The sequence below is a fragment of the Morchella importuna genome (genome assembly GCF_003444635.1).
Source record: "Morchella importuna strain M04M26 chromosome Unknown Morimp01GS004, whole genome shotgun sequence".
Classification (NCBI taxonomy): Eukaryota; Fungi; Ascomycota; class Pezizomycetes; order Pezizales; family Morchellaceae; genus Morchella; species Morchella importuna.
Window position 1 is genome coordinate 620,642 of NW_025763401.1, and position 27,407 is coordinate 648,048.

A 27,407-nucleotide genomic window follows, 5' to 3' on the forward strand; every position below is an offset into this window, starting at 1 on the left:
TGATGTCAGTACTGATACTACTGAAAGAGGGGTTTTGGAATGCATACATGTATTATACATCGTTCTTAGATCTCTGTATACATGTATATATACATGTAGGGACGACCCGGAGCGCGCTCCGAGCCAGGCATGAAGCGTTACATAATCTATAAGGGCGCTTTACTGGTAGTACAATCTGTTCTCCAAGGCTACTACATGTATCTTTCGTTCTTTTTCCGTATCCACCAATCTTAGCATAGCCCGAATACCTTCTAGACAGGAGTTATCAGGAACTGGAGCTACGGCACGCATGTGTGGGCCTAGATCTACGGATGAAAGCCGCTTGTAAATAGTAGGATTTGTAATTCGGGTCTTTATATACATGTATGTGTTCCCACGAGTGTAGGCTATTGCACCATGGCCCGGCGCGGCTCGCTCCTTATATAGTTTCTGATGCCTTCTATTCGTCCGTCATTAGCTCGAGAACGACTGTAGTTGTGCGCTGAATGTGTAGTCACATGTACAGCGAAGCTTGAACATTTGATAGAAGATACCCCTCTCTCCTAGACCTTATAGCAGGACTAGACCTGCCGTCATTAGATAAGGCTACAGTCCACTGATAAACGACTTGAGTCAGCTATCGAAAGCTCAAGCTTGCCAAATCCCTAGAAGGCTTAGCTCACATATAGTTACACACACACACCATTAACTACATGTATGTACGTATACACGTATGCTTATTGTATGTGTATATGTATACATGTACGTATGCAATGTATGCTATGGGGCGAACAAATATCAATGCTGTATGTTCGCTCAATCATTTAATTCGAGGAAGGGAGGAGTGCATCGACCCACAAATCCCCTTGGAATCTCGATCTGGGGCACATTGAAGCTTTTTTTTGAACTTGAGCCATGGCCACTTTGCGGTACCAGTAGAGTGTGGTATCTTGGAGAACATACATGCATGCCCGTCGACACGATCGATAACCCAAGCTTCAGTACGGGCTATTCCCCAAAGACAAAATACATTTTATCAACGTTGACTATTTTTTGCACTTAAAAAAAGCCTCAAATCTTTATAAGTAACCCTCACCCTTCAGTCCTTCTTGATGAATCAATCTCTCTCAGTAATTAATATTCGATATATCTAAAAACTCAAACTCTCGATGCCAGCCCGCTCATCAGACAAACCCTCTATGATTATATCCATTGTTTCACTCGCGTGTTCCATGGTTTCTGCTATTGCCGATTTCTTAAGTCTTTTTGGTACTCACAGGAAGTTCCAGCCTTGGCAGTTAAAGGTAATTAACCCCCCCCCCCCCCCCCGGGGGGTTAATCTATTGATACAACTCATGAAAACTAACTACGCTATCAGAAAGAAAAATATGATGAATTTCTCAACATGATAAAAGCCATGGAGGCAGGCTACGCCCTCAACAAATCTACCTCCCCTCAACTAGATGTAACTACAATTATCACGTCGAATTACAACATTGGTCAGCTACATATTGTCATCCACCCTCCCTGCATACACTCATGTGGTGTGACTGGACCTTTCGGCCATTTTAGCCAAGGCTTGAAGTAATCTATGTGAATATTGGCACTGCAAATATGTAAGTCAAATAGCTCAATTTATCGATATTCATTCACTAACTCAGAAAGTGAAATATAAATGCTTCGCGCTTTGGCGGTAGAGGTTTTATTTTGATAGTTGCGAGTCCGAGCCCAAAAGATTCAGAGACATCGAAAGTGCCCCTTTATCATAATTCTTTGCATAAGAGTCGAGTGGTATATCCGATTTGGGATCAGGACTAGTTTAGTCGTTCTTTCGTTTTCCTTGGTCGTCCATTTTCCCTGCTCCTAATATTAAACCTAGACCGGCAAGATTAGACAAGAGAAGATCAGTCCCAGGCTAGAAGTCTCAAAGCTCAACGTTCGCTAAATTATCCCTCAGAGGTGCTGGGGTCTTTCTTTTGTCTATTTCAGAAATTGAAAAACATTAAAAATTGTTCCCTGTGCATGCAGATTTGAGTTAAACGAGAGATAATGGCTTGGACTGTGGAAATCACTACCAGTAATAAGGGTCAGATACCAAACTATAGTTCTTGGATATATAAATCAGTCTTCGCGCTAAAACACACCAAAATTGGCCACTTCCCTAACCTTCAATCTTCTTTAAAGACTATGAAACTTCAGGATAGGAAGATGAACTATGCAAGAAAATATATTCTGAGAGACAATTTGATTCATTAGGCTTTGGCGGATTTTGCCAAAACTCTATACAAATTCGTGGTCTTGGCAAGATTTTGGCTCTATGGAGCCAGTTATAGCACTACTAGCATCAATGATACAATAATTATTCTTGGAATTCAAGACTATCAAGTTATATCTTGAAGTTGCGGGCTCTAAAGCTATGCAAAAAGGTTGTCTCGAACCAGACGTTAGGTGGGCCAGGTCACGTGCCTAGATAATAATAAACTTGGCGTTGTAGAAGCACCCAAGAGGCTGACGACTCAACCACACGAATTAATTATCAACCACATCAACTACACTAAGCCTAATTGGGTCTGGTTCGAGACAAGCAAAAAGGGTGGTTTCTGCGTGTTTTGGCGTAACTTTGCTTCATGACTGTGGTTTACGTCGCCGTATCGGAAGAGTCACCGTCCTTAAAGCACAGAATAGTTTTTGGGATAGGACACCGCCTCAAGGCAACTTAAGGGCCTCCAGGAAGAGCAAGGCGGATTAAATTAGTCTCATAGACAAGGCCGCCACTGTTAAACCCAAGTCACAGTGCTCATATTCGTTTTGAGGAGCGCGCACAGAGATATTCTGCACAACTTCGACCCTGACTCCGATTAATGTGCACGTGGTCTACGAGGCTGGTTTATGCGGGCAAAGACAAATACTTTGATCTGCCTTTTCCTCATCGAAGGTATAGCTACATGTACTCCGGCTTGGTCAGCAGTTATCATTTTAAACATAGAACTATAGCGAACGTTTTGAATTTCCCCTGATAATATATTTAAAAAAAAATGAAATATATAGATAGATATATCCCGAATCTCAGATCTTTAACTAATATGACGATTGTCTAATGATGTCAGAAACATCACTAATATATCAGGTGTTATTAGCTAGGTGTTGACAGCCTCGAAGAGTGCATAAAAGATTCCCTAAGGAGAGTTTTGGTATTTGTAACTAATTTCAAAGCTGTGTAAGCTTATTTTGGAGGTTACAGTTAGTTTCGGCCCTAGTATGTAATTTCTTGGCAGAGCCAGGGTATTCTGTCTAGCTAACAAGTGATATTTCGTGACTCAATCCATGTACATTCCGTATATATACAGAAAATCATTTCTTTGAAGCTAATAGCGACGGTTTTAATCGAGGATGTGTAACGCTTCAAGTTAATCTCTCGGTCCATGGGGTCTCTGCCTGAAAGATCCTCCATAACGAAATGTGATTGGCATTGAGGACAGACAAACAGAAGAGTTTATGATTGCTGACTTTAAGAAGAGGATATGGGGATCTGGGAAGAAGCGACTACATAGCTTGTTTCGTACTCAGAGACGCCTGAGCAGAAAGCGGCGCACAGCGCGCTTCACTCTCTACAAACTACTCTAAACAGCTGGAGTTCAGACACCCAGCGCTAGTCATGAGAATTATTGCTGTATAGTCATGGATGATGATGAAGGTAGGAAGATGTGAAGATGTGAAGGGAGTATAGCTACGTCTGCCGTCCGTGGATAGGGGGCGTCGATGGTTGGATCAGAGAACCCTCATCCCAACAATAGAATTGAGGTAAAAGAAAAAAATTGTTCTGTTGGAAAGTGGAATTACTAAGCGGGATTCGAACCCGGTATCCGCTGTCGTCATAAGTTTCCTAAACCGGAGGCATACACCACTATGCTAACAGAACTTCGAGGACTGTTTGCTGGGGAAGATGTTAAACGCATACGTAGACCTAACATCCTAGCTTGGCCTGCACCAAAATGCTTACGTACTTACTAGTAACACCCACTATAAACACGTAGCTCACCTTTACTTGATACTCTCGCCGAAGATGCTATGCCCTTTTTACTGCTCGAAACGTAGGGATTACATGTACCCAAATCTACAGTGGCCAAGTTTAGACAGGGTTGCGACGCAATCAGAATTACAGAATATCACTCGCGCCAAGACCCACACTTAAGATAAGGAGAGCACCAATATCACAAACCCAATTTTTGGTCGCTGTTTCTCATCATCCCCGACTATATGTTCTTACTGTTAAAAAACATCTGTGGAGCTTCTCATATCATATCCTCGAACGATCGCTTGTACCCAATTGCAAACACCCGCTGCGCTATTGAGGGGCATTCGAACATTCTCAGGCACGCGAAACTACGAACCATCAACCCCAAGGAAACATCAATCAACCTGTACACAAAGCTCTTAATACCAGGAGTTGCACCTTCTATGAAGGGGGAAGATCGTGCTCCGTTTAAACGCCATTGCGCACTCACAGAGAGGAACAAAGACGGTGAATAGACGATAGGATGAGGACTGAGCCGCCTCTATATCATGGACTTATTGGTACCTGTAGATGAGATGCTAACGACTGAAGAATGAAGAAAATGAGGGAAATCATCTTAGGGAAAGGGATTCCTCATTGCCAAGGTTCTGGGCAATTGATGTTTTTGTAATTTTCTATGGAATGGCGGGCGGTAAGAGGGAGTGTAGTTATCTACATCTCACACCGCCATTACGTGGACATGCAGAAAAATATTGGCTAGTCGCGCTGAACAGTCACAAACGCGCACCCAGTCACGGTTTATTGACAGACGCCACGGGCACCCCCCAAATCCGCCAGCGTACATGTATAGTACTAGGACAGAGGTTTTGGTAATATACCCTTTTTACAGCCAAAGTAGCCATGTTTAGCTACCCGAAGCAACCACCCAACCTCATCCAAAAAATTCCAAAGTTTCAAGGACAGTTGGGAACTATCTCAAGACGGAGCACAGAGAATTCTAGAATTTTAAGTCCATTCTTCAGGTGTGTGCGATCTAATTTTTAAAGTCATGATTTGAGTGTTTCTGATTTTATATGGTGTTCCCATACAAATTTCGTGTTGCACCGGCAACCAAAATTTACCAAAACTTCTGTACCCTGACTGTATTTACCTTCTGCATAGCTACGTCTCCCGGACCGGACACCTCTTTGAGAGCGCCTAGTCTATACCCACAGCGGCGCTTTAATCAACTTTATGCATCGATAAAGCCTAGCCGGAAGTCTTTCCCCGGGGTGCATCGAGCCCGGCACTTCCGGGTTCAAGGAGGACACGCCGGTTCACTCAATCGTCATCTATGGATTCGTTCCGAGCGTCGTACATGATTCACCCCGATGCGAGATTGGGTGGGCGGGTCCGCCTGGGAATATCTCGATTCGTGCCTCGGGTGATCGAGGTTTTGGTTTTTGACAACCGTTTTGATATTTTTAATGGAGTTAAGGATATTATGATGCCTGGGTAGGCTGTATGCGTTGGCGGTTCAGATAGAGGAAGTTGATCAATTGAGAAATCGGCTTGAAGCTGTGTTTCCTATGCCTTGGGTCATGATATACGAACTCAATTAAAGAGATAATATAGTTACTTAATGAAGCCAGTACTTGTTCTTAGAAATCACACCCCCTCTATATATGAAAACCACAAGCCACCTCTAGACGTGAAGGTATGTTTTATCGAGCTTGATCGACCTTGTGGAGCTGCCTCGAGGCGGCGTGATATCTCTACCTCACGGGCTACACTGGCCATTCGGCACCTACAAGTAACCGGAATACGTAGTGCTGTGGTATCCCGACATTTCTATTGTTGCCAGTTGTCTTTTACGGCTTCGATGGTGTTCTAGGCCATTTATAGAACACTCGTTCTTGCTCTTCCGCTATAAGAGGAGCTTGTTCCACCTGCTTTCTTCTTCGGTTCAATCTCTCAAGTCATTCATCGATAAAGATCACTAGCCCGGGCGGGGCGAATCGCTCAGGAACGCCACAGCTTGTCAATACCGCCCGCCCGGCCTGGGCCGCAGCTAGTTTTAAGCCACCCCGCTATTAGTCTGGGTCTCACAGAGTTCGTTTGCCATTTCTGGCAAGCCCATCTTCATATACAGTTGGGTTCATTGGACCGTTCATTTGATCTGATCATACCACCCCCGCGCCGTTGTGGGTCTGTTTGAAAGCAGAGGGTATACGAGGATCATGAGAATAGTTAGTAACTTGCAAATTACTCACGCCAATCCGAAGCCGTAATTTTGCACGGGAACTACATACATACTCAGGCTTACGCGGCCTTCAATGAGTAATGTTTCAGGAAAGACACCATTCTTTCAATTCACGATTGTGATATATTCAAGTAAACAACTGCATCTGGCCTGGCCGGTCTCATGCGCGCCGGTGATCTGCAGTTCGTTAAACGAAAGCTTATTTACTCCCCGAGCCAAGCAGAGAACTCTGTCGGAATAAGCAGTGTAAATCTGTCTGACAGTCCGCAGTGCAGAAGTTCATCTGCCATCAAGACGTTGACTGATATCTCGAACTCGGAGCAGCACCCTGCCTGAGTACCTTACCTTAGCTCTGCAGGGTGAGTAAGCTTAACTCGCTCTTCTCCATCCGGCATAGACTCAGCTCGGAGGTGGCCGAGCCAGCCTGGCCCAAACCTTAATCTTGGCGTGTGAGGTGGTTTGCGCAGGTTTCCGCATGCGGGAAGTAGGATACTAATAACGTCTACTAATCAACCAACCCCACCAAAGCTAGGTGAGCGAGTGAGCCAGTTTTTCTTTTCTTTTTTGCTTCCGGCCGAAAGAAGAAAAAAGAAAAATGCACTCTCCACTGCACTCTCTACTGCAGCTTTTGGATCCCGCCTGCCAAAGATATCTAAAGAACGGGAGAGAAGAGATCATGCAATGGGGTTTTTTTTTTTTTTGTGCTGTTCCCCGGGATTCGGGCTCTTCCGAACAAGACTTCTAAAACACCGATGACGAGTGATCTTCAGAAGATAAAATAAAGGGAGCTGCCTATCTCCTTTGCAATTGGAGTTCGTGGGCTCTGTTTGGATAGAGGTGCTTTTCATTCTGTCAGGGAAGGGAAGGTCCTGATCACTGAACCTTGGGGAGGCCCACAGGGTTGGTTTATGGTTAACGTTAGGCTCATTCGAACCTCACCCGTTAGTTATATGTAGGTAGAAACTCGCTCATGAAGGCTGGCTGGAGGGCCTTTATATACTATTAGCTATGCTATAAAATAGATTCTTCCTTCTCTTCCACCCACCTTTCCACCCACTCATCCTCCTCATCCTCCTCTACATCAATCATCTCCCCGTATCAAGTTCAATCCGTGATACCCCAAATACAAACCATGAAGTACTCTCTCGCTCTCCTCTCCCTCGCCGCGGCGGCCGTTAACGCCCACTTCTCCCTCACCTACCCTACCTCCCGCGGGGACTCCGATGAGACACAAGCCGAAAGTCCTTGTGGTGGCCTCAACACTCCCTCCTCTGAGCGCTCCATCTGGCCAGTCACCGGCGGCACCATCAAATTTGAAGCCGGCCACGACGAAGCCAAGACTGCCGTCTATCTCGCCATTGGCAACAATCCCGCCGTGAATGACTTCAACATCACCCTCTCGCCTGTCTTCATGCAAATGGGGCTAGGGACTTTTTGCTGGAACACCCTGAGTGTTCCTGACGGGACTCCGGGCGTGGCCGATGGTGTCAATGCCACTATCCAGGTCGTGCAGGCAGGCCATACGGGTGGAGGACTGTACAATGTTGTTTTACCCTCTCTTCTCCATGCGTGACGTTTCGGTAACTAACTTCAATTGGATCTAGTGCGCGGATATCACCTTCACCAAGGACCCAGTGATGTTAACACAAGACTGCGTGAACGGGACCGGCGTCAGTGCCGAAGCTATTGCATCCTCCTCCTCGACCGCCTCTGCTTCTACCACCACTAGCACCTCGACATCGACATCGACATCTACCTCCACCAGCTCCACTTCTTCCTCCCCCGACGCTGCCCAGAGCTCCAGCGCCGCGGCAGTGAAGCTTGCGGCCGGCGGTAGCGTGCTGTTTGCAGGTCTGTTGGCTGCGTTGGCTTTGTAGGCCTTTTTTTCTCTTTATGTCTTTCTTTTGCTGTATAGCGACATAATGCACATGATGTGGTATATGCTATCGACGATGGGTCTTCTTCTTTTCTTTAATTCGGGATACTTGGGCGTTGTATTTGGGACAAATACATAAATACAAATAATTGGAATATGCAGCTTGCCTTTGATTGGAAATTGGGCCTTGTGATCTTTATCCAGGTAATAGGTTAATTGTGCGCTCACCTGGCCGTGATATCCTTCATTCAGTGTATCATAAACCTCATCCTCGATCGTGTCTCCTTCCCGATATTCAAGAGGTTGGTCGTGGAAAGTATCCTACCAGGTGTCAGTTGCCAAGATTGTCAAAAACACCCGGTTGGATATATCGATCTGCGCCAAGGCAGCTGGGGACCTGTGTAGGTCTCGGGATCCAAATTAATAATTAATAGCTACATGGTTTTGCTTCTACGTGCATGTATACTACTTTTCAGGCGTGTGGAACTTTTGCTTGATGGGTATATTAAAATTGCGAAGTCTTTTTTGTTTAGTAGCTAAGCTTAATGCAGTATGACCATTTACAGCCATGGTTGAAAACTACACTTCCCAATCATCATCAAATACAAAACCAAAGCCCAGAAACACCCAGAACCCCTCCCAAACAGTATATAGTAACAAAAGAAAATAAAAGACAAAGGGGAGGCAAGCATTAATTCCAGCGCCTATAGTAATCAGTAGCAATTCAATCGCTCTAATGGTCCCCACCCTTGATCCAGCGGCCCCATGCCAGTTCACCCACGAATATCCCACCGAGAACAGCCATAAAATATCCTACATTGAAGGTCATTACCGCCAACATTCTACCAGAGTCAGTCTCGTCTCACAACAGGCCGGAAGCAGACATGGATATATACGGAATACTCACAGTAAGTATCCCACACCAGAGACTAGCACCGCCAATCCTGAGCGCGGCAGGTCGACACTCCATCTCCATGGTTTCGCCGCCCACAAACCCTTCTCATTCTTCTCCGCCACTACTACATTCTCTTTAGGGTTTCCTATACCACTATCCTGAGATTGCGACGACGATACAGCAACCAGTACCTTCCTCTCTGAATCTAACTTTGACCACCGGTGCTCTAATACGCTACGGTAGGCGACCAGAAAGCGATAAAATAAGGCGAGAAAGATGAGGAAAATTATGGTGCCGGCGTATTGGCCTTGCGTCTTGGGAGTCCAGGCGGTAGAGTAGAGGGCGTCCGAGATAGACGTGTGGAAGGTCATACTGGCCATGCTCATGCTCATGGTGCTGTCGCTAGAGGACATGTCCATACCAGCGTGGGATGACGAGGAGGACGACGAGGTGTCGGAGTGGAGAGTAAAGTCGGCGGCCATCGAGTCGTGTGAATCGTGACGAGGATAGAGACTAGGCATTTTGTTAGATTTATCAATATGTAATTTTACAGTAAAAAGAATCGAGTTTGCACAGCAAGACTAATGGACAGACCGAAGGAGCTGGCCAAAATATAAAGTATGAAGATGACTTTAAAAAACACACACCTTAAATTAAAATAAGCTTAAATTCCAAAGCACAGAGATTGTCCCTGATATGCAATCCTAAAACGGTGGAAGAAAGGAAGGAGTGTTTGAGAGAAGTGTCAATGATGTCCTGTCGGTTGGATCGATTGAATGTAAGGGACCAAGGGCAAAATTTGGAATAGAGAAAAACGAGGAGCGCGCGTGAATGAGGGGTGAAGGTGTTTTTGTTTAGGGCGCTGATGGTAATATCTGATATTAGAACCTTCTTACTTGACTTGGCTGCGGCGGGGCCTGGCCAGTGCGCCAGTTTGAGAGGATTATGTTGGTTGATCACTACTGCCTTAAGCCGCAAGTGCAAAGGGTCTATTATTTAGTAGCCTAGTTGTTACATGGGGGGCAACATCCTCGCTTCCCTTTCTTCATTCCTTTCTTCCCTTCCTTCTTCCCTTCCTTCCTTCCGTTATTTCTCATTCTTAATGCCCAGGAGCTTGTTGTCTTTCTCCTAGGTCGAGGAGTCTCTTCGCATTTTGAAACCACAGAGCTTAAGGTCTACCCCGGATTCGACATTGTCACAAAACCACCGTTTTCTTGGCGGCGGCACGTCTCGTCTCACACATTTGGAATCTGCACCTTGGCGGTCTAGAGATTGCGTGGGGCCACGCCAAGGCTGGATTTCAAACTGCACTCTCAATGTCTTCAAACTCGGTGGACTCGTGGAGTGGTTCATGATACCGAAATTGATGAACTGGTTCAACCTGGAGACGAGAAATGTAACGGAAGAGGAGGCTGGATCCATGGAAGTTATTGTATGGCATATCTGGTTCTAAAAGATGTATGTATGCACTTTCTATAGCTATCAGGCCACGGTATTTAGTGGCGCCGGATGACACGCCTTCGCATATATCAAATTTCCGAGGTCCATCCTCAGCTCTATATGTGATTTGGAGTGAGACTTGATAGCAATTCAAGTAACTACATGTACCCAGGGGTGCCGGAAAGTGATGCAACGACTCAATTTACTACATGTACTCACGACTTCAACCACATGCAACCCAACTTTGACTTTAACGAAGCAGCGATATATAGTATATAAAGTAAAGAGAGTATGAAGAATTCATCAATCACATCAAAATGAAAGAAATTACATGTAAAGTGGTTGCGAATTCACTAAGACCTCACCCTATATTTCCAAGCCGTTGCATCACTTTTGGGTACATTCGGCATACCGCATTAGCAATCACTCACAGGTGCTGCGCTGCCAGTTGACGAACAGGCAAAAGTATCTATCTGTTTCTTGGCTGTGTCTACAGCCCACGTCTTTGTTGCCTTTTTTCTCTTTTTTTTGTCGAGAAGATTCTTCAGCTCGTTTAATTGATCAGACGACTGTTTGCTGGTTTCAAGACCCAATCACTGATTCTACGATCATAAATCTCGATATGTAGAAAAGCGATCCGTAAAGTTCCGATACAGTAATATTATTTATCACATAGCTGCGGGTAGGGATGTGATCGAATGATTTTCTGTGACGCCAACAGGTGCTACATCTCTAGATTTAGACAAGCCCTCTACCACAGCCAAGATTTGATCCTTAATTGTAGCTGCTACCTACATGATAGACTAATGGAGATCTCATCTTCGCTTCATTCTCGTCATGGCTCAAGCCGAGATCTGTGCCATGTGGGACCGAGAAACTTGAAGCTCTGGCTCAACGCGATGTTTATTTTAAATTTCCTGGTTCTTGTTCCGCACTTTGTAGTTTGGATGCGGTGCGGGAGTTTGAGCTCAATCCTGGCGATGGGTGGGAGGGACCCTGGTTTGTGGGTGAGCATATTTCGGCCCAAAAGGGGTTGGCGCTCTGAGCGGGTTGGCGACAGAACGGGGAAGTGGGATACGCCAAAAACACACCCCACATGGGCAGGAAGGGAGAACAATTCAGGCAAGGACGATGATGGGAATGGATTAGGTGAGATAAAGTACAGCTATGGACGGACTGGGGCTGGGAAATGCAAGAAGACTATTTTGACTGGCTTACGAGTAACCCTCTCAATTGTGAGCCTGTTTCTTTTACTGCAGATTATTGGATCTCGAATAATAATATTGGCTTCGACTGAGAGTATCTGTCTGCTACCTTATCGCTTATGTCTATCGAACTTTGAATCGGAATTCATTCTCACTTATCATTTGCATGCAGTCGTTTCGCCTCTGAAGAGACTACTCCTTTCGCCTTCATTATTGCCCTTTTCTAGCGTTCTCTATCTGAAGCTCACCCTCAGAAAGCATGTCCCACGCCGGCCATGATCTCCCTACAGACCCATACATGGCCAAAGTGTATTGGATGTTTGTCGGCGGAGCCATAGCATTCGCTTCAGCCATCCACGTCGCCGACAGACTGCTATGCCATCAAAGGTACTTCCCACTCTCTTTAGCCCCATAGAGCCTATTCATTAACCACCCACCTAGGCTTTCCGCCGTCTCAAAAGCCCTCCTAGACCCAGCTCGTCCTAAGAACCCATTACTGCGTTGGTATGCTACGGCCACTGCAATAACCCGGGAAGCAACATACTACACCGCGCCATTTATACCTTCGCTGCAAAAGCGCTATCCACGACTGGCGACACTCCCGTCGTTCGGAAAAATACTGTTGATTGCAGCCAATCTTGCATTGCTGCTTTCGTTAGCATCGTATGGCTTCCAACCTACCAACAGACGGCACTGGGAACCCATGGGTGTACGGGCAGGCTGGATAACACTTACTCAGCTTCCCCTAATCTTCCTTCTCGCCGGCAAGCGCAGTCTACTTGGATATGCCACTGGAGTCTCTTATGAACGACTAAATTGGATTCATCGCTGGGTAGCACGGACCATGTTTCTCACAGCATCGGTCCATTTAGGTAACTTCCTACGCACGTGGAACCAATATAGCTACGTCGAAAGGAAGTTCGAGATCGACCTGATATCAAGAAGAGGCCTGGGGGCATGGTGTGTGCTGTTGTGGATTGTTCTCTCAAGCTTCGCACCGATAAGGGGATGGAGGTATGAGTTCTTTATTATACAGCACATAGTGAGTGCGGTTGGGTTTGTTTCTATGGTTATGCTGCACACGCCCACAAAGGCACACCAGTACGTATGGGTACCGGTCGGGATATTCTTCTTGGATCGTTTGATTAGATTGGTTTTCATGGTGTATAACAATCTTGGTTTATTCCATGGTAAGCCAAGTCAGTTTCTTTCATGTAAAGCGACTTTTCACCCGCTATCGGAGCATACGACGAAAGTAACTATCACCAATCCACCATTTAGGTGGAGTCCGGGGCAACATGCATTTCTGTCTTGCCATTCCATCATCCCTCTGCAGTCCCATCCCTTTACGATCACTAGTCTCCCCTCAGACAATTCGTTAGAATTCATCATAAGGGCTCAGAAGGGAGCAACTCGAAAGCTTTTCTCACATGCGAGTGAGACGTTGCCACCTTTGTCCGATGCGACAAAAACAGTCATAGTTGATGGACCATATGGATGTATACGCCCACTGGAGCAATTCGACACAGTAGTCCTACTAGCTGGTGGTACAGGTGCAACTTTTATAATGCCTTTGATGAGGGATTTGGTGCGGCGGAAACAAGCGCGCCAACCAACAGTGACAAGGAAGGTACGATTTGTTTGGGTCGTGAAGCGGCACGGGCAAGTAGGATGGTTCACAAGAGAGTTTGCGGATGCGGTAAATAGTGTTGCAGGGATGAAGGACTTTGCGTTGGAAACCAGTATATATGTGACCTGCGACGAAACCTTAACCACAGATAAGGCTCCTGAATACGAAGAGAAGCAAAAGCCTCAGCTAGAGTCTGAAAAGGAAGTGGCTGGTCTCTCTGAAACAGAGCTCTGCGGTGGTGATGTGTGCTGCTGTCAAGAAACACTCGAAGACGAAGACGCTATCGTGTCACCTGACGCTGAAAAATCCAAGGCAGAGTGCTGCTGCTGCGGACCCAAAAAAAAGGAGGGACAACAAAACATCAACAAGAACTCGTCGGCGGCTACTTTATGCCTACCAGATGAGGTGCATATCATGGCTGGACGTCCAGCAGTTAGGTCAATCGTTCAGAAAGAGCTGGAGAGAGCACTCGGGGAGACTGCCGTAGTGGTGTGTGGACCCGCGGGGCTGATCGATTCAAGCCGGACGGCAGTTGTCGAGTTGAGTGATGAGAGGGCTGTACACAAAGGAACCGGGGCCCAGGGTATTTGGTTCCATGCTGAGGCTTTCAGTATGTAGAAGGAGGGTGTGATTTGGGGGAAAGGCCATCGAGTGACCGACTATGATTTACTGCTCTTTGTCGGGATTTTGCATGGAAGGCGCTATGTAATTTCTTTTCTGGGGTACTGGGAGTTGAGGAGCGCTTAATTGTATAGCACTTTGTGTTTGGGATCAGATTTTTACTTCTAAAATTCTTCTTCATTAGCATTGAATAATATGTACGCTTCTAGGATTGATATTAACCGGTATGTGGTGATTTTTATGCTAATTCACTGCCCCCTCCAAAATGACGCTGGCTAATCTTGTGCTTCTATAGATCGAGTGATAACGTATGATTCCCTCACGGATCGATCGCTTGTGCATATCTATTCTACAATCTAGGCCCCAATATGTTTTTAGACCTCGCACATGCACGCTACGATGAAATTTACCAATGTAGTTATTTGTTGCGCGAATTGGCTTTGATTGGTCCATTGGACTGTATTCTAGAACTACATATAGCTCACAATTGTAAGCTAAGTGCCTAAGTAGGTACACTACCTTGCCCTCCATCCTTCTTTTCTTCCGCCCGCCTCAAAATTCATGATGGTATATATCGATGACATAGATATTTCATACTAGATAGCGAATCGAATCCCGGGAAACGTTTGCATTGACGTCTGCACCAAGGCTTGCTTACTTTGCATTTGGTTTGGGACGCCTTAATGAGCAGAAGAAATTTTCATTGGCCAGAGAGTGCGCGAAGAAGAATGGGTACAGGTTCATAAAATTTTGTTTTTTGTGCGCCCGCCCACTAAGGAGTATCAGTCATACATTGGCTTTCTGTTTCTTCAACCATTTCGTCCACTCAATTTGTCGGTCAATCAATCACTGCTTACGAAGGAACTTGTGGCTAGGTGACCTATTGGGAATGCAAGAAACAAAGATTTCATTCTCACATAGGTGCTGTAAGTGGTGTTGCCGTCTATTCTACCCCGCTCTAGATCTGTAATGCCAAGCACCAATCGTTAATGCTCATCTTCCTCTTATGGATGGTAGAGTACTAAGGCGTTTAGTAAAAGGTCGTGAAAATAAGCGTTGCAACGGGGCGGCTTTTCACGGCCCTTTACTGAACGCCTGAGTAGAATACGTAGTTTATCTCGGGGTTACCGCCCCGGGAAAGTCTGTATTCATATATGTAGTTGTATGGATTTTATTGTACCTAATACTTGAAGCTTAGATGAATCGGATTTGCAATTCAGACCAAAGGGAATATTGTAGGCGGGGACTTAATGTACTCAACCGGGACAAACTTTCTCCTGTGTACCGTGTATACATGTAGTCAAAGAAAATTAAGATCTATCATTGATCACGGCATCAGTAAAAATGTACTAGTAAACTTTATCGCGGTTAATTGGATTGATATAAATGCATGTTATTTCCCAATTAGGGTGAGTGACGTTCGATGATCTATGTTAGCCCTGCGACACGTGCACGGCACCCTGGAAAAGAGTACCTACATGTATGTACGCAGTGGTTGCTGCCTGAGATAGTCTCATTCCTAGACCCATTCGTGGTTGCTATGCCAGAACCAACCCCGACTTAAGCCCCCCGGGGTGATTATGTATCCCAGATGTACTGGCTTTGGCAAAACCACCAGATCCTACATGTACTTAATGTGTCAACTACAGTACGAGATAACAAAAAGAACTCATCCCTGTCAACGTATAAACACCACGGTTTCTGGTATACTAACGGGACTATCTCTGCCTACATGTATGTATGTTACCAGTGGGCGCAGTTATGTACAGGGTGTTCACCCTAAATACCGAGAACATCGATTTATTGGTTCGAAATTGTATGGGCGCCATGCGTGGCAACCAAAAGTGACCAACAACCTTCAGAGTTACAATGCATTACAATGGGCTTAGCCACACAATTTGTATGTTGGAAAAAGTCTGAAGAACTTTCACATATCTTCACTTAAAAAATCGAAATATTTAAATAAAAATACAAAAAAATAACCACAGAATAGGGCTCGCTCCCTGCTTGATCTGAGCAGTGTTTTGATGTTTTTAAAGAGATTTTTGGGGGAGTTCCAAAAGATCGAAGGTGAGAAAGAGTCAAATTGCGGTGGTGGAGGTTACATTGCAAACGCTGGGGCATACACCCTCAAATACCTGCTTGGCCGCCAAGTTGTCACTTTTCGAAAAATTCAACCAATTTCGGACCGGTCCAGAATAAAATTTCCTAAATGAGGGTTCTTCACACATACCGTGAACACCCTGTACGTACAGCTTAATTAATAATGAGCGCGAGCATGAGATCTCGTACAACTACACGTGATGTACGAAACCAATTGTGCGAAGGAAAAACAAACTCGTCGAAGTCTTGAATAGCTACCTGGGTATCCAATTTTCAACTCATATTTTTGGAATACGGGACTCGGGCTATGCGGGTTGCAGAGTTCTGAAAAGATCAGTGAAAAAATAAATATTTATATAGCTGCGTGTGGTTAGCAGATGGGATACATCTTTCATACGACCAACCTCGCTTTTTGTTTCGCTCATACAATTCACCCTCAATCTCATGCTCATCTTTGACGTCGAGCAACTCCACAATGTGCGAAGTTATCGGTCTTGCGGCTAGTGTGCTAGCCATCGCCCAACTCACAGGAAGCCTAGTTACTGCGGGCTATGGATACATCAATAGTTTCAAACGGGCACCTTTCGATGTCCAATTATTTGTCGAAAAGCTTTCGGAGTTCAATAAGGTCCTCAGATGTCTACAGGACTATGTTGGTGAAAACCCTAATTCAACAGTATTACAAGAACTTGGTGGTGACGGTGGCCCACTCCAAAGATGCGAAGAAGAGTTGAAAAGACTGCAAACAAGACTCCAATGAAGGGCAGGAATTCGGGGTGTCGTTGACCATTTCAAGTGGCCGTTGAAAGAGAGCGAGACTCTACGCCATACACAGGCCATTGAAGGGTATAGATCAACATTTTCACTTGCTTTGGGTATGGATAATCTGTGAGTTATGATGCCCTTTTCTTCGCAGGAACATACTTAATATACTTAATATCCCCACTCGGTTTACTATATTATGTTATTTATTGAACTACGCTGACATGACTTTAGAAAACTGGCGAGTTGCATCAAGAAGCAGACACAAGATGCCAATTCACTTCTACACCGTATCCACATGGAGAATGTAGAGCACATAGCCCGCTCAAAAGAACAGGAAGCTATGCGGAATAGTCTACAGAGAAATGAATACATAGGTGGGGTTCCTCGGCTTAGGGGGATTTATTATCGTGGCGAAAAACTGATTTAAGAAAATATCAGAGGAACAAAGGAGAGCGGTTATTGAGTGGATATACCCAAACAATTATAACGATAAACATGAAGACATATTTAGTAGGAGAATAAAGGACACTGGTAATTGGTTCCTGAATACACCCGAATTCAAGGAAGGGTTGAGGGAAATTCATCTTCCCGGGTGCTTGTGGGTTGTGGAATCCGTAAGTGTACACACAAAAACATATTCTATTAGACAACTCAGTTTCAATACTAAAGAGTTATAGCTGGGGCTGGAAAAACATTCCTAAGGTAATACTCCTCTCATTCGAGAATCTATCATAGCTACCCTTTTTTTCTGGAAACCTAATTCTTTGTAAGTAGCTGTGGCTTAATAATTATATAAACTATCTCGAATCATTAGCGACCTCCAAGGGAGATGGAGTAGCATACATATATTTCGATTACAAAAGAGACACGCAACAATCTCGCACTAATATCCTTGCCAGTATTATCAAACAACTCGCCCTTAAGGTTCCCCAGCTTCCCTCTGCAGTGGGGAGATTGTACAAGGACTCCCTAGAAGCTGGGTGGAAACGACTACCATATGCGGAATACTTAAAAGCTCTCTTGGGGCTTTCGGAGAATTCACACAAGTCTTTTTTGGTTTTTGATGCACTCGATGAATGCCAGGAGAACCGGCGGAGCGTTCTTCTCCCATTATTCAAACAACTTGCAGATAATGGTTTGAACATCTTTTGACCAGTCAACCTCACCCACACGATGTACGGTCTTTTATGATCGATACTAATTCGAGAAAAATTGATATTCTTGCAAAGGCCGAAGATATTCGGAGATATATCATAGAAAAGATCGACGGAACTCCGCGTGCAAAGCTTCTTGTTCAAGAGGGAATGTGTAAGGAGAGAATAATAACCCAGCTAGTGGAATGTGCAAATGGGATGTAAGTATCAATTTCCATGATCCGATCGTCATGCTGCTCTAATTACATAATAATTTGTTGGAGATTGTAAGCTTACTAAAGTACATGTGCATTATGAATAGGTTTTTGCTTGCACATTTTCACATCAATTACCTGTGCCAATTAACCACCGCAAACAAAATACCCAGAGAGCTCGATGGATTAAAAAGTGGTTCAATTGGAGAGGAGAATTTAAACTCTACTTACGAAAGAGTCATCGAAAGACTCGAACGGCAGCCTAAAGATCAAAAGGAGCTGGCGGTGAAGATACTTGGCTTGTATTTACAGCACCGAATCGAGTCCTTACAGTCCAGGAGCTGCGGACTGCCGTTTCAGTGGAGCCAGGATCCTTTCAGCTTGAGACACTCGATTTACCCTCATACAAACACTACTAGAGGTTTGCGGCTCCCTGGTTACTATCGACGAAAACAAGGTTCACCTTGCACATTATTCCATACACAACTTTTTGAAAAATTCCAACTTTCTTAAAGATGCAAAACTGCGAATTGCTGTAGCTTGCGCGACATATCTCTCATTTAACGTCTTTACTGAAGGTCCTTGTACATCTCGCGACCTTTGGAAATCACGCCTAAAATCACACCCGCTCCTACAGTATGCCGCATATCATTTACCGTATCATCTCAAATCCTACGAGGAGAGCTTGACAACAAATATACTCCTCGGGTTTCTCAAAAGATCAAGGAACATCTCTTCCTATTTACAGGCATTTTATGCAAACGAATTACCTCTTTACAAAGCTTATCCAAAGGGACAGACTCCATTACATGTAGCACCCACCGTAGGCCATTGTGCAGTAACCAGGCAATTAATCGAAGCTGGGGATGGCATCAATCCTAGAGACAAAGATGGATCATCACCACTGCACTGTGCAGCCTCAGCAGGGCACTATAATGTGGTTCTATTGCTACTTGGGATGGGTGCAAGTTCGGGCCCGGACAAGAATGGAAGAACGCCGCTGCACCGGGCAGCACAAAAGGGCCGCGAAACAATTGTGAACCTCCTCCTTAGGAATGGCACAGACCTCTCAGTATCTGACGGTAGTGATTTGACGGCATTACACCAAAGCGCACTTGAAGGACACGAAAATGTAGTCGCCCTACTACTGGAGAATGGTGCTTCTTTATCGGCCACAGACAGAATCGGAAGGACGCCATTACACTGCGCCGTAGACAAAGGTCGCAATGCAGCCGTCAAAGTATTACTCATGCAAGGTGCTAGAATTTCAAGTACCGATCATGATTTCCGGACACCACTGCATTGCGCTGCATCTAATGGAAACGAAAATATTGTAAGAGCATTGCTATGGAGGAGAGCGGATGTATTGGCCACTATGTTAAACGGATGGACTCCGCTAGAATACGTAAAGCATGAACGCCATGAGCGTGTTATCTCTTTGCTCGAGGCTGCTGTTTCAGGACTTCAAGACCATGTCGGGCAGCCAGAACCCCTCGCCGAATGGCAGCTTTGGCAAGATATAGTCACAAATACACGCTGCTCTACGCCCGCATTACCCACCTCTACCAGATCTTCTCTAGGCGCGAATACCGATGGGAGGACATTACTACATCTTGAAGCATTTAAACCACACAACAGCTCGAAGGTTATAAGACAACTGCTTGAAGAGGGTTTTGATGTGGCCGCACTCGATAATCAGGGACAAACACCATTGCATTGTGCGGCAGCAGAAGGGCATGAGAGAATGGTTAAACTATTGGTTGAAAATGGTGCTAGTCTATCGGCAAATGATATACTTGGAAAGACCCCATTACACTACGCAGCAAAAAGAGGGCATGTGAGGTTGGCCAAACTCCTTCCCAGGAGAGACGCCAGTTTATCACTCGAAAGCAATAACGGATGGACACCATTGCACAGTGCAGCATCTCAAGGACAACAGGAAATGGTTTGTGTTTTATTACAGAAAGGCGCTGATCCCACGGTGTTTGACAATAACGAGTTTGTGCCAATGCAAATCGCGGAGCAAGCTGGTCACAATCTCGTCGTAAACATACTTCGCAATTCAACTAAGAACAAGCCAGAAGAACCCTTACCAAACTCTATTTCTCCGAACTCTAAGATTGAGCTAGACTCGAGCCATATTGACCGGACCGCATTCAAGCTAGCCATTTACGATGGCATTGTTGAGGAAGTTGGAAGATTAATAGGTAACGGGGTCAATATATCAATTCCAGACGATTCTGGATGGATGCCATTACACAGTGCAGCGGTCCGTGGTCATGAGGGCGTAGTCCGGGAATTAATACGGAGGGGGAGCTGACGCTTCTTTCAAGGACAAAAAAGGGTGGACTGCAGCCCAGTGGGCAAGGTTAGAAGGACACGTAGAGGTGGCAGAATTCCTGGAGACGATATCAAATCCAAGTACAAGCAGTGAAAGAAGAGTCGGGGATGCAGATGATTGGTATTTAGTATAGCATATTGTATGAACAATTATCGTATCTAAAATATTAATAACAGACTTAGTCTCGTACCCAGCCCCTACTTAACAGCAGCTATAATAGACTCTATCCGAATACTTAGCTAGCTATCAGGGGGCTCATGAATCCTTAATGTAACTCAATGTAATTCGTGGAATACAGAGAAGATTATATGTGTGATTTTCGGTTCCTGGATCATTATAATTTACACCCTATCCACCCGGCCAGCGACCTGATTTGAGAGGCCAATCGCGGTCAGGTGCCCCATTATCAGTACCAACGACCACCGGAAATAATCTAGTTTTCATTAAAAAAAAAGAAATATCGATTATAGCTTAAGCAACACTGATGCATCATTAATATCTCTCAGGGGTGTCATTCTGGTTTGGCCTTCTAGGTAAAAGGAAATAATGGATATATACGATAAATAAGATTTTATTGCGCTTCCGAGTTACCTGAATGTAGGCTGAAACTTGTGGCTATCGTTCCAATTGGCTGGACTATTTCGATAAACTCTTTTGGAACCTGTTCAAATCATGGTGTGTCTGCTGCCCATCCAAGTTTCATTTTGCTGCTCTCGGTCTCTCCCAACAGTTCATTATAAACATCCTCCTCGGTCTTATTATGATACTCGTCCACTGCTGCTCTGCAGTCCTTGATGATTTGCTGATTTGATATGTGAGTGTTGAACCATTTCACAGGGGAGAGGAAGTATGTGAATACCTTCATTAACGCAACATTCATCAGAACTTTAAAAAGCTTGACCAGCTCCTGAACGCTGTTCGGGACTTGCTGCATCTTTTCTGCATTTAGGAGACATACGAACCCCTTCGGGTGACTCATGCGAATGAGCTGGAACGAGAGGCCTGTTCTGGTCAATAAACAGCTTGTTTTTCTAGGAGCTCTTCCTTCACGACATACCTGCATTGAAGACACCAACAACTTGCAACTTCTTTACTACGGCCTCGTCATGGTCAATCAGCTCATGTAAACGAAACAACATATCCCTGAGAGCCTTTGCGAGCTTGAAAAAGTCACCGAGCCATTTCGATGACGTGACGCCATTGAAAGTTCGAGCCACTTCCATGGCGCCATACTCATAAGGATCATCTTCGACGGTTCTGATGATTGCGTCCAGACGGCGACCTATCTTGAGCCTGTTTCCGCGTCCAATTTTTGTGCGGAGGCGGTTTTTCCGGATTCCGGTTGCTCGACAGGTGGACTCTTTACTGGAGGACACGGGGCTGGTTAGATATGGGTGGCTAGAAGAGGATCCGAGAAGCACATACCGCTCAACCGTCATGCCCGGAAGATCGAGCAAGCAATGGTCAAAAATGGGAGACCAGAGGTAAGAAGAGTACCAGTCCTCTAAATGGCTTGCACGGAGAGGTTCCCCCGGTGCCTCGAATTGTATGAGCCTACACGCTAAACGTGAGTTCAGGGCAATTGCGCGCAACAACAATGCGGCAAAGGAATGCCTACATCATACGAATCACTACGTCTGCCCACTCGGAGTTGAAATGGATATCCTGATCGAATGCTACGCCTTCTGGTAGATAGTCTGTTTTCCTGAGTATATCCCGGAGATCACTTGTAGATTTAACCTAAGTCGATCACGGTCAGGGCATGCCAAAGCGGTGAAAGTAAAACATGGCATACTTTAAAGAATCTTTTCAACGAATCTAATAACACGCGGTCGCTTTTGGGCAATGGTAATATAAGGCTTTGTATTTCTTCCCACTCTGGATCTGTAAATAGCTTTCTTGTATCTTCATTGGATGTATCAATTACAAAGGATTGTAGGAGCGAGTTCGCAAAGGAGTCGGCATCTAGGGCTAGGCATGCTTTATAGATGATACTTTCGACAGTGCGCCCACTCCTAAGTACCCATTGCGACGCCCTGTCCATCCCTTTGTACCTATCCACAAAGGCGATTTGCGCCGGAGAAAGATCCTCGCTTAGGCCTCCTGATGGAGTTGGAGTCCCCTCCCCTTCATCTTCTTCAGATTCACTGTCCTTATATTCTAAATCTGAATCATTTATGGTATCTAAATCGTTATCACTATATACGCTCGTAGTGTCTCCACTGGGCTTGTTAGTGGTTTGTGGCGGTGGTTCTTGGTTTATGGTTGTCTGGCAACCCGTAACCGACGACCCCTGATACATCACTCCTATATTAATCGGGGGAGGAGTTGTAGCGGCTTTTGAAGTCTTCTGTGCCAGCCAGGACTTCCCATACTGTCGGTCTGACCCCTTTCCCTAGAACAACCATTTATATTAGCCAGGCCTATTCTTTACCACTGAAGTACAACCACTCCCCCACCGAAGCCAACAGACGAGCTCATGGGTCATCTGCCGCTGGTGGGACTAACTGGCAGGCTAAGCATCGGACGAGCTTATAGGTCATCCGCGCCGCCTGCGATAGTATCTGGCGCTGCGCGAGCCGATGGGTCGGAGCGCCAGAGGTTGCATTACAGTAGTAAGGGGGATAGAAAGATGAAGGGAATGTGTATACCTTTTCCTCGTATCGCCTAAGGAGGTCCTGGGCCCGTTCGCGTTGCTCAAGGGAACAACACGAGGGTGTTGTACAGTTGGCGATGAGAAGAAGAGATTTCTTCCATCCGTCGAGTAGTCGACGAGGCGCGGGAGCAGGGCGATGGCGGTAGTTCAGGTACTCGGAGAGACTCCAGTCTTCAGGGAAAGGGTGACTCTTGAAGTATCTCAGTTTTTTCGCGTGCGGAGACATATCGCGATCGATAGGCGGATAAGGTTGTTGAAGAGGGGGTTGTATGATGTGGTGTTGTTGGTGATGATGATGTAAGGCGGTGGGTGGTGGGAGATGAACGGTGGCTGGGACCTTGTACGCGCTAGTGGCTTGACACCGAGTGGTGACACATCAATCTGATCTGCTGTGCGCGCTTGTAGCCGCTGTGACACATCACGTTATCTGATCTGCTGTGCGCGCTTATGGCCACTCTCGGCTAAATTAGTAATAGGCGCCTACGCTATTTATCATACTCTGTATCAGCGTCCAAGACTTTAATTTTGAAAATACGGTTCAGATGAGTGAAACCATGAAAAATATACTTACGGCCCGTCCGGCAACAGTGAAAACTCCGTTTCAACGACCTTTTTGTTAGGTATTGACCCTTGAAAACGCCGTTTTGTTTGTTGCCGAACGGGCCCTTAACTTATAGCCAGTAACCTTTTCAAAGATTAAAGAATCTCAGTGTGTTAGAAACATTTTTGATTCAAAACACCGGAAGGAATTCAGTTTTCAACCTGGTTACATTAATAGATGTTTATGGAAGCTTTAATAAGCGATCTATGCTTTTTAGCCCAAAGACGGCATCATTTTCAAGCTTCTTAGAGTTCATGTACATCCAGGGCTACCGAGACCCTTAACAGTCCTAGCTAGGCTTACCCGTCTTATCCCTTCGTGTGTTTTCACGACCAGGCGCTAATGGTCAGCTTTCACTTGGTAATAAACCTAACCCTCATTCCGTGAACCTTTTACTGTAAAGTCACCTTCTGTGACCCCCCCATACCTTTTTCAGGTGTGGTCACAGTTGTAGGTAGCTAGATTTTCTGAATATCACCACGCCGTCGCGGGCCTAATATGTCTCCGACTTTGCTCTGACGAACGAAGGGATATGTAGGACTCTATCAAACGGACCTTCCAGCTAGCTCCTTTCGCCCGCCAAAACTTTGCTGAACGGAGGAATGGCCTTTCGGGGATATCGACGGTGATGTTAATCTTTTGTGAAATACATATGAAGCCGGCCTCCTCCGTTAATATGTTTATTAGGTTATAAATTTGTGTCCAAGAGCCGTTCCACCGAGATGACTTCTCTTGCCGGTACTTTTGTTAGCAGCTTGAGACTATATGTTGCCGTCTTGTAGTTCTACCACATCATCCCTGGTGTTACCCTCGATCATGATGGTAGCTCTCCGGTCGACCGGCCGTGGGTAACAACTGGGTCTATATATATCATCAAGAATTTATTTTGAAGGAGTTTCGTCTATGAGAAATTGAGTCATCAGAAATCACTCAGTGTTCAGTAGCGCGCAGATCTACTAACTTCCACAATAAGCAGGAGCTGTGAGGTTAATTCCGGGTAACAACACTGCGATAAGATAAGTCCGCACCCCCAAACAGTGGCGGCATTAGTACATTAACAGTTACCTACTCTTGTACCATCATCAATCCTCGCCCCAATTGCTCTGGAGTTATTTGGTTTTTATGATTTCGGGTTGTTTCAGCCATCTAAGCTTTTAGGTTGTTCGGGATTTACAGGCTGTCGCATTTCATCGCTTTTTCTAAACTCCGCAGAAAGGCCGAGAGATTATAAATCTATTTACACGAACGTGGAAATAGAGAACTTATATTTAACTAAGCTTAATTCCTAGCAAATACACACTTCAGGAAAGCAAAAATGGTTACAATAGGCGAAGTTGCGAATCCCTCAAAGACAGCATTAATTGCTCAGCTTGCCCACGAACGCGCGGAGGAACACGGTGGCCCCCAAGAGAATCCACTTGATGAAAGTGAGACTTTCCAGCAATTGTAAGTCTTCCCATAGTTATAGTTGGTGACGGCATGGGAAGATATTAAACCATTGTAATAGATGCGAGGCGTGTAGACGCGGGGATGTCAAGACAGTCCAGTCTATCATCGCGTTCGGCAATGTCAATTTGAATGCAGTCGATGCTTATGATTACTTGCCGCTCACTTTGGTAATCTCCTTAATTAATACCTATTTGAGCCTGAAAGCTACCAAGCCAACCTGAAAGCTACCAAGCCAATGACTGACTGAAGATGTGTTTTCGGACAAGGCTAGTCTATGCGGCCACTACGAGGTTGCGCAACTGTTACTTGAAAGTGGAGCTATATGTGAGCGAGATACGTTTCAAGGTGAAAGGATTCTCTATAACGCATTAAACGATCGCATCCGAAACTTATTGTTACAATACGATGTATGTCTGTACTCCCATTTTTAGGTGTCTAGGAAACTTATGCCGTTTAGTACTCGAAAAGCCTTGATCCTGCCCAGCCATGGGCGGCAGGAATAACTTCACTGCTCTATCGGCCTGAAATCGACGTAATGGATGTGACAATCCTCGCGGCATCAAGTTCTTCAGCAGTAATTAAAGAGTTCAAGTTGCACAAGTTCCTGCTGGCCGCCCGCTCTCCCTATTTCCAACGAAAGTTACAACAGCAGACTAAAATCAGGTTGGCGAACTCGTTTGATGCGCGCGCATTTGATATCGCAGTGCGATATATGTACCTGGGTGAAGTAATGGAGTCAGCACCTCAGGATGTGCTACTAGGGGTCGAGAAGCTCAGTCGGCACCTGGAAATTCCAGAGATGTGGGAATTGGTTCTTGTTGCGGGTGATCCACGAGTCCGGCGACAAAAAAGAAGTGAGAGTGTAAAGCAGGCACAGGATGACTTTGATGGGTGGTTTAAAAAGTTTGTCATTGGACAAAAAATCGAGCTGGGCCCCGGACAGAAACCAGAGGATGTCCGCGTGGATAAGCACAACGAGATGTTTGCAGATATCTTGCTTCAAGCAGACGAGTTTGAGAGCCCCGAAAACGAAGAGGATGAAGCCAATGCTGATGCTTCCCGCATCCTAAAACGTTCCGTCATCTACCCAGCCCATAAGGCAATCCTGCGTTCTGAATTCTTCACAATCATGTTCAGCTCTCCTTTCCGCGAAGGCCAAAAAAGCCGCGACGATGAGCCGCTACAGGTTATCTCGTTGGACATGTCCCCCGCTGTCCTTGAGCTTGTATTAGCGTTTTTCTACTCCGAAAAAGTAGAAATACCACTAGACATAGCTCTCGACGCTCTCTTCGCTGCAGATCAGCTGTTCATTGATCGATTGAAAACTCGCTGTGCACAGGTTATTAGTACTGCAGGTCACACGGACGACTTGCCGTACAGTATCTATGATGTTATTCGCGCCGGCTGGTTGACCAGGATCCATAGACTCGAGGAGTTCGGCGCGAAATATATCGCAGAGAGATTGGAGTTCTTTATTGATGACAAGAACTTTGCGGATCTGATCCAAGAGGTAGGGCGTCCCGAAATAGGTGACGGGGTGATGGGCTAATGTTTCGTAGAGTGCGGAAAGAATCGAAAATCGGCAGGAAACTGATACGATTGAGCTTGTCGATGATATTCGACATTATCTTAATGAACGTTTCCGCATGCGTATGGAGGACATGCAGATGTATGAAGAGGACGCAGAAGGTGGAGAAGCCTGGAAGGGCGGAGATCTAAATGACAACGCAAAGGATAAAGGGAATATGAATCGCGAAATAAATCCTGAAAATAGACAGGACAAGCCCCAGCTAGGAGAATTGGCCGAGGAAGGCAAGAACCTCAATACCGAGGCGGGTTTGATGTACGATTCTTTGTTGGGTCAAATTGATGAATTATTAAGTTTGTATCCCCTAACCAGCAATGAAAACTATACAGCGCAAAATATTAACCCAGGCTTTTAGATCGATTGCGGTTGGATGCTTAAATGGGGAAATACCCGATTCATCAAACTCAACTTATTTATGATGGAGACAGAAGATGTAAATTAAATCGTCTAAAACTATATTACTAAAAGATAAAATTCACAAAAACGTAACTAGAGGTACATTAGGCAAAGTTGAACGGTATATTTCTAGAAGATAACCCAATTGTGGCGAAACCAGTTCTAGCTATATAGGATATCCACCGTGTAAAAAATGCCCCAAAGAAATATCTATAGACCGTTCCTGAATCGAATAAACCACCTTATCAGGTATATAA

At 45.3% G+C, this 27,407-nt stretch overlaps 9 protein-coding genes across 9 annotated transcripts; 7 read left to right on the plus strand and 2 right to left on the minus strand.

Moving 5' to 3' along the window:
* Window positions 1-6,711: 6,711 nt before the first annotated feature.
* LAJ45_02304 (uncharacterized protein) lies at window positions 6,712-8,113 on the plus strand (the record flags this gene model as incomplete). Its single annotated transcript, XM_046111895.1, has 5 exons — window positions 6,712-6,720; window positions 7,072-7,073; window positions 7,136-7,188; window positions 7,259-7,779; window positions 7,841-8,113. The coding sequence occupies 5 exons, from the start codon at window positions 6,712-6,714 to the stop codon at window positions 8,111-8,113; spliced, it is 858 nt and encodes a 285-aa protein (XP_045974795.1).
* Window positions 8,114-8,845: 732 nt separating this feature from the next.
* Window positions 8,846-10,429, minus strand: LAJ45_02305 (uncharacterized protein; the record flags this gene model as incomplete). Its single annotated transcript, XM_046111896.1, has 4 exons — window positions 8,846-8,954; window positions 9,020-9,520; window positions 9,655-9,670; window positions 10,171-10,429. The coding sequence occupies 4 exons, from the start codon at window positions 10,427-10,429 to the stop codon at window positions 8,846-8,848; spliced, it is 885 nt and encodes a 294-aa protein (XP_045974796.1).
* A 998-nt stretch (window positions 10,430-11,427) lies between these two features.
* On the plus strand, window positions 11,428-11,879 carry LAJ45_02306 (uncharacterized protein; the record flags this gene model as incomplete). The annotated part of the gene is made up of 3 exons (XM_046111897.1): window positions 11,428-11,682; window positions 11,748-11,752; window positions 11,825-11,879. 3 exons carry the CDS (start codon window positions 11,428-11,430, stop codon window positions 11,877-11,879), a joined length of 315 nt encoding a protein of 104 aa, XP_045974797.1.
* A 32-nt stretch (window positions 11,880-11,911) lies between these two features.
* On the plus strand, window positions 11,912-12,401 carry LAJ45_02307 (uncharacterized protein; the record flags this gene model as incomplete). Its single annotated transcript, XM_046111898.1, has 3 exons — window positions 11,912-12,039; window positions 12,094-12,315; window positions 12,392-12,401. 3 exons carry the CDS (start codon window positions 11,912-11,914, stop codon window positions 12,399-12,401), a joined length of 360 nt encoding a protein of 119 aa, XP_045974798.1.
* An 818-nt stretch (window positions 12,402-13,219) lies between these two features.
* On the plus strand, window positions 13,220-14,503 carry LAJ45_02308 (uncharacterized protein; the record flags this gene model as incomplete). The annotated part of the gene is made up of 6 exons (XM_046111899.1): window positions 13,220-13,892; window positions 14,020-14,031; window positions 14,088-14,127; window positions 14,199-14,211; window positions 14,403-14,409; window positions 14,490-14,503. 6 exons carry the CDS (start codon window positions 13,220-13,222, stop codon window positions 14,501-14,503), a joined length of 759 nt encoding a protein of 252 aa, XP_045974799.1.
* A 1,978-nt stretch (window positions 14,504-16,481) lies between these two features.
* Window positions 16,482-17,472, plus strand: LAJ45_02309 (uncharacterized protein; the record flags this gene model as incomplete). Its single annotated transcript, XM_046111900.1, has 5 exons — window positions 16,482-16,682; window positions 16,803-16,894; window positions 17,003-17,145; window positions 17,210-17,385; window positions 17,449-17,472. 5 exons carry the CDS (start codon window positions 16,482-16,484, stop codon window positions 17,470-17,472), a joined length of 636 nt encoding a protein of 211 aa, XP_045974800.1.
* Window positions 17,473-19,077: 1,605 nt separating this feature from the next.
* On the plus strand, window positions 19,078-20,439 carry LAJ45_02310 (uncharacterized protein; the record flags this gene model as incomplete). Its single annotated transcript, XM_046111901.1, has 1 exon — window positions 19,078-20,439. One exon carries the CDS (start codon window positions 19,078-19,080, stop codon window positions 20,437-20,439), a length of 1,362 nt encoding a protein of 453 aa, XP_045974801.1.
* Window positions 20,440-21,130: 691 nt separating this feature from the next.
* Window positions 21,131-23,342, minus strand: LAJ45_02311 (uncharacterized protein; the record flags this gene model as incomplete). The annotated part of the gene is made up of 7 exons (XM_046111902.1): window positions 21,131-21,262; window positions 21,320-21,462; window positions 21,518-21,825; window positions 21,886-22,014; window positions 22,079-22,200; window positions 22,256-22,855; window positions 23,112-23,342. The coding sequence occupies 7 exons, from the start codon at window positions 23,340-23,342 to the stop codon at window positions 21,131-21,133; spliced, it is 1,665 nt and encodes a 554-aa protein (XP_045974802.1).
* A 1,690-nt stretch (window positions 23,343-25,032) lies between these two features.
* LAJ45_02312 (uncharacterized protein) lies at window positions 25,033-27,132 on the plus strand (the record flags this gene model as incomplete). Its single annotated transcript, XM_046111903.1, has 6 exons — window positions 25,033-25,163; window positions 25,225-25,333; window positions 25,433-25,573; window positions 25,624-26,676; window positions 26,726-27,047; window positions 27,110-27,132. The coding sequence occupies 6 exons, from the start codon at window positions 25,033-25,035 to the stop codon at window positions 27,130-27,132; spliced, it is 1,779 nt and encodes a 592-aa protein (XP_045974803.1).
* Between the last annotated feature and the right edge of the window lie 275 nt (window positions 27,133-27,407).